Here is a 16,818-nt window from a genome sequence, read left to right on the forward strand (position 1 = left end):
ACATGATGCGGCCACATTCGTATCGCCGCGACTATCGGTGCGCCGGGTTGGGTGCGCGCGCCGGCAGGATACGTGCGCACTTAGCTTTACTAGATCGAATGAGTACTCGTACGATCGTACAGATCTTCACAAAAAAGAACTGATTCTTTGCGTGTGACGGTGTGGTCACTCAGCTGGTTGGAACTTACTTACTTGGAAGCCCATCATGGCATTCATGCATATGCACGGCCACATCCATGCACCGTGTAGATGTCTACGTGTAGTGCACCCGCGATTGGTCCAATGCGAAGAGAAAATTGTCATTCACATTTCACCAGGAAACTCAAGAAGTCAGGTCTTGTTCAGCCTTTTTTACTAGTTGCAGAGGCTTGGTGTGTTGTCTCAGTATCTACTTCGTTTGCTGAAAATGAGTAGCAGCAGTCAGACGTTGCCTCCAAAGGAGGCAACTCTCTTCAAAAGGATCTTGGTGAGACTTCAATGATATACTTGAGCATGATTATGTTTTATGAAGAGAATTGACGATGAACTCTGAAATTTGCTTCGAACTGTAGAGATGTTACGAAATGAAACAGTTCAAGGCTGGTCTGAAGTATGCGAAGCAGATTCTGTCGAATTCCAAGTATGCTGAGCACGGAGGTAATGGTGGCGTCGTCCTCTGATCGTTTGTAATAGGCATGAGAATTATGAAAAATTGTTTCGCATTTTTGTATCATTCTGATCATCTCCAGAGACGCTGGCGATGAAGGGCTTGACTCTGAGTTGCCTAGGTCGTAAAGACGAAGCCTACGAAGATGCTCGTCGTGGTCTCAAAAATGATCTGAAGAGCCACGTTTGTATCCTCTGAATTCTTTGAAATTGCTCGGTGTGAGTGTGCGTGCGTACTCGTGCTTATTGAATTGTTCTATTGAGTGTACAGGATGTGCAGATATTGCAGGTGCTATCCTTGACTAGCTGTCTCACTACCAGGTTGGCACGTATACGGACTACTACAGCGTTCAGATAGGAAGTATGATGAGGCCATCAAGTGCTATCGTAATGCTCTCAAGCTGGACACGGTTGGTTATGGCTATTTCAGAATTTGAAAATTTCGAAATAATCGTTACACCTGTTTTCTACCAATGTGCTTGTTGAGCGACTTGAAGCTACACAGGTAGTATGTTGGGTGTGCTCTGTATCAGTATACTACAGTACATGTACATTGGACTGTAATAATGCCAGTGCGATTGAATGCCATCTTTACTGGGTGGGTCTGCGATAGAGAAAGTGCAGCAATGTACACCAGGAGTTCACAAGGGGAATTTTATGACCCATGATCAAATTACCAGCCCCGTATGTCATTATGATAAAGTTAATATGACATGATGTGCAATGATTGACGTCTGTTCATAAGACTTGTGTCTCTTGTGTGTATGTGTGTGTGCATGTATGCTTGTATGTGCTTGTGGACGTGCGTGTATATGTTTGTGCATGTTTGTGCATATGTGTGTGTGTGTGTGTGTGTGTGTGTGTGTGTGTGTGTGCGTGTGTGTGGTGTTTATCGTACAGGATAATGTCCAGATTCTCCGTGATCTTGCACTGCTGCAAATTCAAATGAGAGATCTTGAAGGCTATCGGGTTAGTGTCAGAGAGGCTAACAGCAGCCTGAAGTACACCACTCCATTGCTTTTTATGCCTAATGGTCGATCTATAGTTTATTTCGCGTACGGTACGCGAAACGCTTTGCAATGTATTTAGCGTCGATTGCGCCATGGGGCAAATAAGTTGAACTCAATTCCACTATTTTGCCGTGACGGACGTTGCGACAGATTTCCTGTATGCGAAATTAAGTAGAAGTCAGGCAGGCGTGTCCAATTTGACCGTCACAATCAAGACAGCTCCGATCTTTTTGGGGGTGAAAATATCTTTTACAGAAGCCCTTTCTTCTGCAGGAGTAGTTCTCTGCCATGTGTAGACCGCAGAAGTGATATTCATATGGGGATACTTGTGCTTTTTGCTGTACTGATGTATTGAAAGTGCGAAAATTGCATCTGTCCTCTCATCGGAAACAACTAACAGGAAAAATGTAACTTCTCCTGTAAAAGTGTTGACCTCCGAAGAACTTCGAAGAAGTTTTGGGACTTCTTGTAGTTTCGTAGAAGAGGAAGGTCAGGTGGACATACGCATTCTAATGGGACATGTAGGTTTACTTGGGCAGATACCAGTACTGTCGCAGATAAGCATAAAACTATCTGCACCACAGGCCATTCACATATGCCATCGCGAGTTGCGACCATGTCCGAGCTGGTGTTAGTATGGAATTTACTCTGGGGGGGGGGGATGGGGCATGCTGGAAGGTCCTTGGTCGTCGATGCTGGGTACTGCTGCATGGATTAGAATTCGAACATCTCTTGCCATCCAATGTGGGTAGGGGTGAAAGTTGGCATTGAGATCCCGAGTTCGAGTACTCTGATTTTCTCCGAGCGAATATTCGAGTATTCGAGTATTCTTCATCTCCTAAAAATTGCACACCGAGGGCCTTAAAATCACATGATACACCCCTGATTGAACCGAATGGCAGTCATTTTTCTCTGGTATATTGGTTGCTGGGTCATTTGGGCTCTCTCTACTCTTGAACAAATGTTCACCACACAGTCTGCACATCAATATCTGCCGATTGCTGCTCTGAAACTGCAGATTTCTGTGGTAAATGCATGTACCACGTATGAACGAGTACTCTGATTTATTCCGAGTACGATTATTTCTGAAAAAACCGAGCGAGTACTCGAGTATTCGGTATAATTGTTTCACCCCTAAATGTGGGTCATCGAGGCTGCTAGCCGCAACTTCAAAGCCTGGCCTAAAAGGAGATAGTGCTTCAGCATTCTCTGTTTGGTCAACCTCCGTGGTGACTGACACTTTAAATTTCAACTTGCTTGTGGTTACTTTCTTCCCTAGATTGGCCCTGATACGATCTTGTTTTTGTTCTTAATTGTTAGGAAACGAAGTCGCGCCTGCTTCAGTTGAAACCTGGCCATAAGCCTTCTTGGCTGGGTTTCGGTGTTGCCCATCACCTACTCAACGAACAAGACCTGGCCATTCAAATTGTCCGCGAATACCACCGTACACAGGCCGTAAGTTAGAAACTTGTTGTGTGGCATGTTTGGTGTTTTTTTCTGTCCACCTGTTGTACTTACTGCATCGGATTGTAACTTGTAAGTGCACGGAGCGTATACACAGACAGTCGGTCATGTGGTGATCATTGTTCCATTGCACCGCCCGCTAGCACGGTGCCTTCTCTGTAGAATGGTGCTATCAGTAAACTGTACAGTAATGCTCACAACTCTCTCCAAGTGTTGTGAAGAGTACGGTTATAATGGATGGCGACAGTGGAGTGTCTGTGCATATTGAGAAGTCTATGAGAGAGAGAAGTCTATCGGTAAACTGGTGGGTCATTACCTGTTTGCAGCACTGGTCAAGATGTTGATAGGACATTTCCGTACAGGGTTTGTATTCCGATGCTAATCGTGTGCCTGCATGTGATGATGTGTGCCTGCTTGTTTAGAATTTGAATGGTTACGAGACGAGCGAACTAGTGTTGTACGAGAACCAGTTGATGCAAAAAAGCAAGCCGCCGAAGCAAGCAATCGATCACCTGAGGAGGACTCAGTCCTCTGTGCGCGACTGGCTCAGCCATGACGAGACTATGGGTAAGGGCGTGCCACGTTCCCTCTGTTATCAGCATATTTACCGTACTCACTCGATAATTAGAAGCCCACGCTTCTATTTTTTCACTACCAATTTTGACGAGGCTTCTATTCAAAAGGGGCTTCTATTCGAGAGGGGTGTTTATTGTTTTATTCCATACCAGTATTCCAATCGAATCTTTAAAACTTTCATATTCACAGCAACTCGGCCCCGAGTTAGCTTGCACACACTACGTTGACCAGGACATGTACCAGTATGTGCATGGACGAGATGTTTTTGCGCACTTGACCTTAACATACATGGCACTACCTGGTCACCCCATGCTTTGCGAATAGTAATCCGGGCTTCTATTCGAGAGGGGCTTGTATTTATTCAAAAGGTCCGTTTAGGGGGGGGCTATGATTATTCAAGAGGGGCTTCTAATCGAGTGAGTACGGTATGTCACTCATCATACTGTTACAGTGATGCTGCTTTTGTGAAGCTTGACCATGTCGTGTTCCTGTGGTGCACTCATGCACTCAGCGAAGAATTCAGTCTCGTTTCTTGCGGCAGTGTTGCTGCTAAGCATCACACCTTTTTCTGTTGGAGGTGTTCAAGTATATTGGGCATCTCTCTCTTGTTCATGGCGACCATTCCTTTCAAGCTGTATCTTGTCTGTTTACTCTATCTTCCATGATTTGCTGAATCTTTCTTTTGTCTGTCCTGACAGCGGATCTACTCTTCAGCGAAGGCCGTCTTAGCGAAGCAGCCGAGGTTGTTGCCGGTTTGATTGACCGCAATCCTGAGAGATGGTCCTACTACAATCAACTAGAGAACTGCCTCAGCTTGGGTACGTACTACATGTATATGCGCATGTACTACAGGAGTTTCCAAAGAGAACCCGACGAATCATGTGCAAGCTTCAGTGATTTGTAGGAAATAATTGTCTGGTGACTAACTACCCTGGCATGTACTAGTTTGGACGGCTGTATGTGTGACGTATAGCGCAGTAGATGTGCAAAGTAATGATTCCTGATCTCTTTGGACAAAGCGATCTTAAATCATAAGTCATTACTACTGCATGTAGTATGCAACGCTTAGGTATCACTATGGGTTCTTATAGCCAGGAATCGCCTATACTAAGGCAACAGCAGGGAACTGTTCACTCTTCTTTGTCGTATCGTTTTTCCCTCTATACCATGATAATTATATGCATACAGAGGTACATATATTTTAGTAAGGGTGACCTAGGCTATGATCGTTTGGTCGGATCCAGATCTCAGATACGTCGGATCCAGATCTCAGATACGTCGGATCCTTCAGCATCAACCGATCACTTTTTTTTGGACCTTGCTGTTGCCATGGTGACGAAGTAAAAAATGGTGCTGACAGGTCACCCAAAAGGGCAAAAGTCGTACTGATTGTGCGCGTCGTACGAAAAGTCAACAAGAGTAGTTTATGGATGTTGTGTGCGTACGACAATGAGTACGAGTATGATTTTACCCGCCATACACGCACAAAGCTCACATTTGGATCTGATGCCCAATGGATCCAGTCAACCCTGCTCCCGGGGCAGAGTTGCTCGGATCCAAATCCGAAGGATCTGGATCCGGATTCGACCTATCAATCACTGTGGATCCGACGAATCTGGGTCTGGATGGTGCTGACAGGTCACCCAAAAGGGCAAAAGTCGTACTGATTGTGCGCGTCGTACGAAAAGTCAACAAGAGTAGTTCATGGATGTTGTGTGCGTACGACAATGAGTACGAGTATGATTTTACCCGCCATACACGCACAAAGCTCACATTTGGATCTGATGCCCAATGGATCCAGTCAACCCTGCTCCCGGGGCAGAGTTGCTCGGATCCAAATCCGAAGGATCTGGATCCGGATTCGACCTATCAATCACTGTGGATCCGACGAATCTGGGTCTGGATCGTGCTGACAGGTCACCCAAAAGGGCAAAAGTCGTACTGATTGTGCGCGCCGTACGAAAAGTCAACAAGAGTAGTTCATGGATGTGTGCGTACGACAATGAGTACGAGTATGATTTTACCCGCCATACACGCACACAGCTCAAATTTGGATCTGATGCCCAATGGATCCAGTCAACCCTGCTCCCGGGGCAGAGTTGCTCGGATCCAAATCCGAAGGATCTGGATCCGGATTCGACCTATCAATCACTGTGGATCCGACGAATCTGGGTCTGGATGGTGCTGACAGGTCACCCAAAAGGGCAAAAGTCGTACTGATTGTGCGCGTCGTACGAAAAGTCAACAAGAGTAGTTCATGGATGTTGTGTGCGTACGACAATGAGTACGAGTATGATTTTACCCGCCATACACGCACAAAGCTCACATTTGGATCTGATGCCCAATGGATCCAGTCAACCCTGCTCCCGGGGCAGAGTTGCTCGGATCCAAATCCGAAGGATCTGGATCCGGATTCGACCTATCAATCACTGTGGATCCGACGAATCTGGGTCTGGATGGTGCTGACAGGTCACCCAAAAGGGCAAAAGTCGTACTGATTGTGCGCGTCGTACGAAAAGTCAACAAGAGTAGTTCATGGATGTTGTGTGCGTACGACAATGAGTACGAGTATGATTTTACCCGCCATACACGCACAAAGCTCACATTTGGATCTGATGCCCAATGGATCCAGTCAACCCTGCTCCCGGGGCAGAGTTGCTCGGATCCAAATCCGAAGGATCTGGATCCGGATTCGACCTATCAATCACTGTGGATCCGACGAATCTGGGTCTGGATGGTGCTGACAGGTCACCCAAAAGGGCAAAAGTCGTACTGATTGTGCGCGTCGTACGAAAAGTCAACAAGAGTAGTTCATGGATGTTGTGTGCGTACGACAATGAGTACGAGTATGATTTTACCCGCCATACACGCACAAAGCTCACATTTGGATCTGATGCCCAATGGATCCAGTCAACCCTGCTCCCGGGGCAGAGTTGCTCGGATCCGGATTCGACCTATCAATCACTGTGGATCCAACGAATCTGGGTCTGGATCCGACCAAACAGTCAGAGCCCTAGTCAGTGGTGCAGTGCAGATGTCTGCCGCTATATCATACTCTTACCATTCGCCTCTGCTTGTCTTCTCTCTACACATCACCTGGTTGGAAATATATTTTTTTCATGGCTGCATGTCTTCGCTTCCCCATTGCTTTCACAGAGACCGAAGAGGAGCGTGTTGCAATATACGACACTGTCCTACAAGATCACCCAAGAGCTATGGCACCCAAGCGTCTGCCACTCAACTTTACCACTGGTATGAAAATAGTTCGAAATACCCAATTGCCTGGTGCTAATTGTGTTTGTTAGCGATGTTGAGTTTTTTGTACTTGTACATTTATCTATACCTTGCCCGTGTTTCAGGCTGCAGTGCTGATCTGTATGTTTTAAGGCTTCCGGTCATACTCTCCTTGATCGTCATGTTGCATTTCTTGCGCACGTTTGATTCCGTTTCTGCACTGTCTTACGAATGGCGTCTCCTGCAGGTGACCGCTTCAGATGTCGCGTCGAGACATTTATCCGTTCTGGCCTGCGGAAAGGAATTCCACAGCTGTTCAACTCTCTTCGGTCGTTGTACTCCTGCCAGGAAAAGGTGTGCTGTTTATCGAAATTGATTCATAGAGGACTGGATGTTTGCATGTCGTCCCTAGTTGTCCATCACTAACCACTAATATAGCAGAGTTTGAAAGTGCAACAGTTGGCACTACTAGTATACTGACAAGTGGTACTGGTATTCAACCACCCGACGTTTAGCTCCATCCAATGTTGAACACGCCAGCTAACAGCTTTGCAGCTCTCAGAACGTACTTGGTTACGAAAGAACGCCGGTGTGTCAACCCTTCGTAGTTGACCTGATATGTTCCTCCCAGAAGTGATGTATCCAGATCAATCCTGGATATGGCAGACAGAAATTCTTCTCTATGTGGGTGCTCTGTTATAGTGTGTGCTGTGTCACCATGCTATCCGTTGCTGCCAACATGCACTCATCACTTTTGTTTGTGTGCTCTCGTTGGTCTAGGTGGATGTGATACAAGATCTTTGCCTGGGCTTTGCAGAGTGCCTGAAGAAGGATGGCAAGTGTAAGCCTGACGATGCCGAAGAGGAACCGCCGTGCACATATCTCTGGCTGTTATTCTTCCTGGCGCAGCACTATGACAAGCTTGGTAACAACCAGCTTGCTCTGCAGTACATCACAGACGCAATTGAGCACACGCCCACTTTGATCGAACTCTACATGGTCAAGGCGAAGATCTACAAGGTAGGTATTTTCTGCTGCGGCTTTTTTTTCGGGGGGGGGGGGGGGGCTAAGAGGATACATGCTAGCTCCTGTGCTTGATTGCCTTATTTGCCATACTATAGTGTTGACTGGAGTACACCAACATTATGAATGACCCATGCCTATCGCATCTTGACTCCAGGTATGCCAACGCCTTTCTGTTGCCACTCATTCACCCAGTCACTGAGCGCTTCATCTTCTCTTTCTCTTTCTCTCTCTTTCACAGCATGCCGGCGACTTGAAATGTGCTGCATTGTTGATGGACGAGGCACGTGAGATGGATACTGCAGATCGTTATGTGAACTGCAAAGCTGCCAAGTACATGCTGCGCATCAACAATGTGGAGCGTGCAGAGGAGCTCTGCGCCATGTTCACACGGGTTAGTGCTAACTATGTCTTGAGAATGCTTGACAGCCTGGCTGTTTGTCTATCTCTCTGTGTCGTGTAATTTCTAATTGATGACATTGGTTACCCTGCGGTGATGTCTTTCCCGGCTGCACTCTGAATGATCTTCCTACACTGGTGTTGAGCATTGCCTTCACTGAGGATGAAGGTTACTGCAGTGGAACTTGGATGAGGGTTATTGCAGTGGGACTTGGGACAGCTAACCTTGTGCTGCTGCTGCTGCTCATCCTCTTTTTCACGTTGTCCTAACCACGTACTCCGATGTTGTAAGCCCATGAACGGGCTCTTATACATGTATTCCCCTCAGGGCCTCTTGTTTGAAACTTCAACTCTAGTTTAGTTTGGGAGTTTCAGGGGCGGTGGCTATGTGCTAGTCCGTGGATCAGTTGCCGGTTGAGTTGTCTAATAACCAGTAGGCCTTTTGATCCTCTGCCTTCTTTCCTGGGGAAATCGTGCGACACTTGTGCGTGTGTGTGTGTGTTCTGTGTGCGCACTCGTGCTTGCACGCGTAACTGTATATACATGCTGAACGTTAATGTGTTCGTGTGCGTATGTGTGGTAACAAGAGGTTGACCAAGAACATCTGCGCCTGCACTGGGCACTCCTTCATTCACCAATGGATGTAGTGAGCAACTATTACAACCGAATGTTGTGCATATGCACACTTGATTATGATATCTAGTGCTCGTGCCTCATGGCTTTTCTTCCTTTTCTGTTTTTAGGAGGGCCTATCGTCAGCGGAGAGCCTGACTGAAATGCAGTGCATGTGGTACCTGACGGAAAGTGCCCGTGCATATATGCGGCGCGGAGAGTGGGGAGAGGCCCTCAAGAAATGCCACGAAATTGACCGGGTATGTGGAGCGGTTGCTGTTGATGTTTTAGGTGTTCTCCTAGAGTCTGTGGAATTCCTTTTTGCATATCATGCATGAAGATGTCTATAACTTATAGTTGTTGTCTGGTCATATTCGTTTCGTCTTCACACGTGGTCGCATGTTTATGTTCTCTACCTTGTCCTTGTGCGCTGCAGCATTTCGAGGAGTTTGTCGAGGATCAGTTTGACTTCCACACGTATTGTCTTCGACGAGGAACACTGCGCACATACACAAGGTATACTATTTGTTGTTATTTTTTTGACAATTTTTTGTTTTGTTTTGTTTTTACTATGTCCTCATGATGAGCAGGATATTGTGAACGTTCTGCAGGTGCAGCAGAACCTTCCTGTGCGAGAACCTGAGAACCTGCACGACTTCAAGGTTTCTCTCTTCACCTCACAGCACCCCCCCCCCCGCACACACACACACACACATGGGCGGGACCTAAAAGAAAGTGCGAATACGTGAAACACACCATCACTGCTCTACTGACGTTCAGTGGAGCATTGATGCTGTACAGATAGACATTGCTACATGCAATTCAACAGACTGCTTGTGAGCGTGTTGTGGATAAGTGAAGCCATGGATATGCGACGGTGTACTGTACACAAATTACTACTTCTACGCCTATAATCGTACACAAGGTCCATGGCATTCATGTCTGTGCGTGGGTATGTGACCTGGCGTTTTGGTTAAACCCTATGCACGTGCATCTACATTCACTTGCTGGTAGGGGTAATGCTGTTGTCGGTCCTACACCCACATCTACATTCACTTGCTGGTAGGAGTAATGCTGTTGTCGGTCCTACACCCACATCTACATTCACTTGCTGGTAGGGGTAATGCTGTTGTCGGTCCTACATTCACTTGCTGGTAGGAGTAATGCTGTTGTCGGTCCTACACCCACATCTACATTCACTTGCTGGTAGGAGTAATGCTGTTGTCGGTCCTACACCCATGTCAATAGTACATGTACTCTTGTGCATACCAAGTTGCTAGTGTTGGACGAGTTGTCGTTTTGATTTGGCTCGCTTGCTGCAGAGCCGCTATAGTATGGCGTGGGCTAATCTATCCCTGCACGTCAGCACATCTTTCCTGCGGGGGAGGGGGGGGGGGGGGAGGGGTACTTGGTGGTCTGCTCGTGATATACTGTGTGCGGACATAGCCATGCATAGTTCCAGTGTCATTCATTCACCTTGCGTGTTTGTTACGTTTGCTGCAGAATGTTGGCCGTAGAGGACACCATTCACCAGCATAAGTTCTTCGGCAATGGAGCCAAGACAGCAATTGAATGCTACCTCCATCTATTCGACCATCCTGTTCAGGATGAAGCTCAGAAGAAGGAGGAAGAGTTTGGTAAGCTGTGTGTGTGTGTGTGTGTGTTTGTGTTTTTCGGCCAATTGGTATTGAAGTATTTTTGTGACAGAACATGCATTGTATGTGTTCTTTCGATACTTGTCACTTGCACCTATGCTCTTGTACCAATGTATGTTGTGTGAATGGGACCGCCCATACGAGTTTTTTTCATGAATCTAAAAGCTTTCGTTTATGTTGGTAGGTCTATGTAGGCCATGTTCGTTTGAAATAATATATTATATAATTGATGGGTGAAAGGTAGATTGTGTACCAGGTTTCCATCAATATAATACATTTTGTTTTTCATTTTCGGGGTAGGATGTAACTAAATTTTTTGGTTCATAAAAATTATCTACACGTCTATCTTGTGTGTTATGCCAGATGGCCCCTAGATTCTCATGCCGCTATTTTGCTCCTCTCTTATTCTTCTCCTGTGCAGCTGGCATGGACAGTAAGGAGAGAAAGAAGGAGCTGAGCAAGCAGCGCAAGGCAGCCAAGAAACGTGCCCAGCAACAGCAGGAGGCCGAACAGAAGAAGGAGAAGGCCCAGGCACAGAAAGGTATTGATAGAGTGCTTTTTCAGTTGTTGTTAAGTTCTGCCACTCCACTGCGCCTTCCACTCATTTTTAATCTACAGTCCTGCTCAATGAAATCCAGTCGCGTCACTCTAGTTTGCGCCCTGCACCATTTTGCAGCCCAGTGTTCGCAGGTCTAGGTCTGCGCAACACCCCGTGCTTACTTGAATGATGCGCCTGAATTTCATTGAGCAGCACTGTACAAGTAGTGTCGGTGTAGCCGTGCTCTGGTGACGTAGCTATTCATCTCCTTCGTGTCGCTCTTGAATGCTTTGCTCTGCAGTGGACAAGGAGGATCGCGAAGAAAAGCAACTCCTGAAGGAGAAACTTGACCCGAAACAGCTCGCAAAGGTAGGTGCCAAGCGTTCCGATCTGGCTGTGAGGTGCTGACATGGTCCACACCTTAGAGCCTCGCCATCACTGGGAACTAGTGCCCACCCATAACCTATTCATGTGACATGGCAACACCAACAACACCAGCTGACATGTGATACAGAGCCAGACCTGGCTTCTACAATTCCCTTGCCACCCTGTTGAAAATTGCCCATAGTAGATTTACTGGAAACACCAGGCAGAAGAGAGTACAACACAGTTATCCACTTCTCTCGCCTATCTGGGTATTTGTTATGTAAACCAGGCTGATTGTTATGACTTCCCAAGTCCTTGAGTCCTTGAATTGTATTATGTGATTTCCATGACAGTGTGCTATATTGTGGATATCAGTGTAGGCGCAATTCTCACTTGATACTGCCACTGCTTAGTGTGCTCTCCGTCACGTGGAATATTCTGCTTTGCTGCTGCTTCTGCTGCTGTGTTTGTACGCAGGCCGACAATCCTCTGGAGCAGGCTATTAAGTTCCTGAAGCCTCTGCAGACCTTCAGGTCTGAAGATCCTACCACTCACTTCCTCGCTTTCCGAGTGTATGCGAAGAAAGGTAAGTAATCTTCACTTTACTACGGTACGTTTGTACTCATTCTATTTGATATAATGTAGTATTTGTAGTGCATGCAGATTGAATACCATCTAACACTAGCACATACATGTGTGTGTTGTCTGTATGATGTGCGAGGACACATGGGCGGCCACTGCCGGCACATACATACATACATACATACATACATACATGCATACATACATACATGCATGCATGCATACATAAATACATGATAATGTGTGGGTGTTGGGGAGGGGATGGGGGTGGTACGCATGTGTTGGTACGGTATGTTACTCAGATCAAGTGAAGGTGCATGCGCTTCTTCATGTTTCATCATGGTTGCATTCTGCCAGACATGCATGATCACACACACCTCGATATGTGAGTCATCATGATGGACGTATTACTTGACCCTTTGAGCATGGCAGAGCTGTGGTTTCTGCCCATTGAATCACTAGTGAGCAATATCCTGATGCATTGGCACTGGCCTACTCTTCATTGTACCTAGCTGTGTTGTCTTCGCACTCGCTGGTTTTGCTCATTACTGCTGCTCCCACTGCTGTGTATCTGCCGCCAGGAAAAGTCCTTCCCATGCTGAAGGCACTAAAGCAAGCATCACGGCTAGTGCCGGAGCACGCACAGTACCACGCTTGCCTGTGCGAATTTGCCCTGACAGGTGAGATATGCCAACTCAGGCATCTTGGTGTGTATATTGCCACCGGTGGATACTGTAGTCTTCATGCTGCATTCTTCTGACTGTTTTCTTGTGTTCGCTGGCTATTAGTATAATATGAGCCGTCAGATGACGAAACCGACCTTATTTTAAACACTGTACAGTGCAGAAAAAAGGCACTTGAAAGTTGGCGAGTGTACGCACTGGTGCGCCTGGACAACCAAGCTACAAACCGTCGTAGTTTAGTCAAATATCGGTCTTTCGGGACAATCCAAGTACCGTATGTCAGCGCCTTTAAAACCATGGCCTTATATTCGAAACACCGTTGCTTTCCTAGATATTTTAGATGCAAAATCACTCACCCACTACGCCATGCCATAAAAGTCAAAGTCCACACAGAAATTTCACTTTAAATCTACTTGTTCACCCTTCCTGCTGGGCTGTAAGTGTGTTCGCAAAGTACTGATTCCTTCCTTTGCAAAACATACTTCAAATATCATTTCGTTTATGAAGCCCGTGGCTTTATAATCGAATATACCGCCATGGCTTTAAAGGTGCGGACATGCGGTATGTAAATCGAAGAGAATCCAATGTAGCAAGCGCGATCGTGGCATGATGCTGAGTTCCCGAGATACGAAGCCTGCAAGATATGTCACGGCATTTTGTATTTCTATGTGTGAATCAAATGCTCCAGGCCTGGGGTTTTCCCCATTTCAAGCGATCTGCGATCTCGGCAACAGGCTCAGACGTCTTGGAAGCTCTCACTGCATCTGCAGGAAAAAATGGCGTCCTGGGATAATGGAGATGGAAATGGCGAGCGGTTTTCGTGCGATGGCGCATGACCAGTGCTAAAGCAATGTCTCTAGCTTGTTGCGCTGGTGCTATGCTTTATTAAGTTTATTTGCTATCGAATTTGTTGCTCGCCACCAGAGCTTTCCAGAAAGCCCACGTTTGTGGAAATCGGTCAAAGGAAGCAGAAAATATTCTCCAAAGGAGGTGAAACAATTGTTGGTGTTGCACCCAAAATCGAGATGCAATTTGTAATGGTCTCCTATTGTAGAGGGTATAACTTTACTTCCCCTGATCCAATCAACTCTAGTTTTCTGCAGACGGCTCCTGATGCTCCTGGCATTCAGATAGTACCACTAACACAAATATGATTTCTTAGTGATAAGGTCGGTTTTGTCATCTGACGGCTCATATCATGATAATTATGTTCTTACTTTCACCAAGGGTGTAACTCTGACCCATGCCCACTGCACAGCAATATTCCTCGTCTACATCAGTACTGTACTGTTGATGTGGACCACACGTGACTGCAGATGGTACTGGAGTACCTTTCTCACCAGCGATGAGTACTTTCTTGGGGCTGTGATTATGCAGAACTCGGATAGGCCAGCACAGCCGCATTGTGTATACCGTATTTCCGCAAATAAAATACCGTCCTCGTATACAAGGCCGGGGCAGGGGGCGATTAAAAAAATACAAGACCGTCTCCGATTAGAAGACCGGGCTCAAACTGTCGGAAAAATAGAAGACCGTGCTCAAACTGTGTAGAAGAAAATGGAAGAACGGGGGTAAAACTGTGTGGCGAAAAATAGAAGACCGGGGTCAACCTGGGTTGAAAGAATAAAAGACCGTCCTCGAATAAAAGACCGTCTTCAATTATAAGGCCGGGTTAGGACGAGTTTGAAAAAATAGTAGACGGGCCTACTATTTGCGGAAATACGGTATCATGAGTTTTCATGAGATGCCACTCAACAGAGCTGTACACTCTGCTGTACACTCTGCTGGCCTATGTGCTTTTGATTTCAACCACTTGTTGGCAAATTTGTTTTAAATGGTATTTTTGTGTCTTCACTGTTTTGTTCCTTGCTCGGTTTGTTGTGGGTACTATTGTTGTGAGCAGTGAAGAGAAGGAGTTCAGAGCTTCCCGCCGCTGTTCTGGAGGTTGCAAACCAAGGGCTAAAGGAGCTGACGGCCCACCGTGATGTCGAAGAGTTGAACAGTGAATTCCTCAAGGCTCACTCTAATTCTCTGGAGCATCGCCTTGCTGGTACGTTGGTGAAATGCAACAATTGCTAAGAAACGAATATCGTCATTGGCAGTACATGTAATGTGCTGACCTGAGTATGCAGATGTGCAAGCTCAAGTTCATGTCCAGTGCATTTTATCCCGAAACATGTGCAACTTACGTCGTTGTGTTGACCTGAGCATTCAGTTACACTTTGAGTACATATTGGTCTGTCGGTTACCTATATGCTGTGGGCTTGTGCAATGGGTATAGCGCCGGTGTCAGTACTGTTGCAAATGGGGTGCCAGTTTGTTGAAGTTCTACTTTACGATATGTGCGTGTGTGTTCATGCATGTGCGTGTGCGTGCCCATTGCCTGTAGGTGGACGTGTTATATACCAGGCCGATGCTTCGCGGCAAGCAGCAGCGTTGGAAGTGGCAACCAACTTGGATGACAGTCTTGTTGACAGGACTCTCTGTGTGAGTGTGACACTGATGATGGCCGTACACCAGTATCATTGTGATGAGGCCTTTCCTATATACGGTGACGTGCATTTCAGTTTTTTTGCTTGTGTGTACCGTGAACAACCGAACAGTTCTTGATGGGTGGAACCTCAATTTTGTCTGTGTACGCGTGTCTTTGCGTGCTTAGGTCTGCAGTGCAGTGTACAAGGCGCTTGAAGGTGGCGAGTTTGGAGAGTGCGTTGCGGACGTAGCCAAGTTCAAGTCGCGCTGCCACGACCTTTTCCCCCTGGCAGTGATCTTCTTCAGTGATGCTGAGCTGGAGAAGCTTGCTGACGATCTCAAGAAACTCGGAATGACTGGCAGCAAGCCGGTTGTGAATGGCCATGCCGAGAATGGCACTGCTGAAGCCTGAATGCATTGACATGTTCACAGTGTGCCTAGAGGAGAAGTGTATATTTCTGGGTGACTTCAACTGCCTGCTTGTTTGCAGCTGCTGCTGCTGCTACGACTACTACTTTGACTACTACAACTGGCTGACTGTGTTTTTGTGTCCTGGTGTGCTTGGCATAGCTGCACCCCATTGACCTTTGGCCCGTGTGGGGCTAGGTAAAGTCGGCTCCACTAGTGGCACTAGCTTCAGCGTGAGCTGTAAGACTGTAGCACTTCAGCCTGCTTTCAGTCATACATTGCACTGCACATTGTCATCGTTGCCACTGGTTTTTCTTGCTGGTGGAAACGTGCAGTGCCAACAACGCTGGCTGGGTACCATTCTGTGGCGGTTTTTCAATCGAGCGTCCATGCACGTTGACAGGGTGACGGCACCACGCGTCCCCGTACATCGTTGCCACGGGGAGCTGTTTCACGTTATGTAGCACCTGGCAACCGAGGTCTATTTTGGCTCTGCTTGTGATTGTTTGATGCCATCATTACATCGCGGCGTGGCATGTTTTCCTTGACTGCCTGCGCTCCGCTAGCATTGGAAATATGCCGGGTCTCTTCCTGTTGAAAATACACACACTAACACGCCATCCTACCCTTTCTCATGCCCAATCCCTCTATTTTTTGGTTCCTTTATTTTCTTTAGGGAAATATGGCTTCATGTTGGACATGTTGATTCACCTTCTCTCGTACTTTCCTGGAAAGCGAAAACGCCCACACAGAGTTTGACTTTCTGCCGTTATTTGATCTTTTTTGTCCTTTCAGCTGTAGGCTACTGTGTATATTATGATCTGCTGGTGCTGATACTACTGCTTCCGCTGCCTCTGCTGCTGCTTCTTCGACCCTGTTTTTCTTTTTCCTCTTCTGCTGTGTACAATCGCTATTTGCTTGTGTGTGTGTGTGTGTGTGTGTGTGCGTGTGCGTGTGTGTGCCCATGGCTGCTTTCCAAAGACGTACTGTTTGGACATAAGACTGGTTGACCCAGTGTGGATTTTGCATTCCCCAAAGTTTTAATTAATCATGCTCCAAAATTCTTTTCTTTGTTTTTTGTCTTCCTTAGTAATTCACGTACGGGTATGCAAAAAAAAGCTTGAACAAGGATAACTGTGGCGTGTGCCGCG

The 16,818-nt window shown here is 46.6% G+C and overlaps 1 protein-coding gene across 1 annotated transcript; it reads left to right on the plus strand.

Annotated features, from left to right (window-relative positions):
- The first annotated feature begins 280 nt into the window (after positions 1–280).
- On the plus strand, positions 281–16,801 carry LOC135828014 (N-alpha-acetyltransferase 16, NatA auxiliary subunit-like). The gene is made up of 22 exons (XM_065340453.1): positions 281–466; positions 552–636; positions 729–833; positions 967–1,055; positions 1,546–1,614; positions 2,976–3,110; positions 3,542–3,686; positions 4,394–4,513; positions 6,852–6,947; positions 7,177–7,283; positions 7,710–7,949; positions 8,194–8,346; positions 9,095–9,223; positions 9,400–9,479; positions 10,467–10,600; positions 11,040–11,159; positions 11,458–11,525; positions 12,000–12,108; positions 12,686–12,784; positions 14,691–14,837; positions 15,177–15,274; positions 15,447–16,801. Exons 1-22 carry the CDS (start codon positions 407–409, stop codon positions 15,669–15,671), a joined length of 2,613 nt encoding a protein of 870 aa, XP_065196525.1. The 5' UTR covers positions 281–406; the 3' UTR covers positions 15,672–16,801.
- The last annotated feature ends 17 nt before the right edge of the window (positions 16,802–16,818 follow it).

The sequence above is a fragment of the Sycon ciliatum genome, chromosome 1 (genome assembly GCF_964019385.1).
Source record: "Sycon ciliatum chromosome 1, ocSycCili1.1, whole genome shotgun sequence".
Classification (NCBI taxonomy): Eukaryota; Metazoa; Porifera; class Calcarea; order Leucosolenida; family Sycettidae; genus Sycon; species Sycon ciliatum.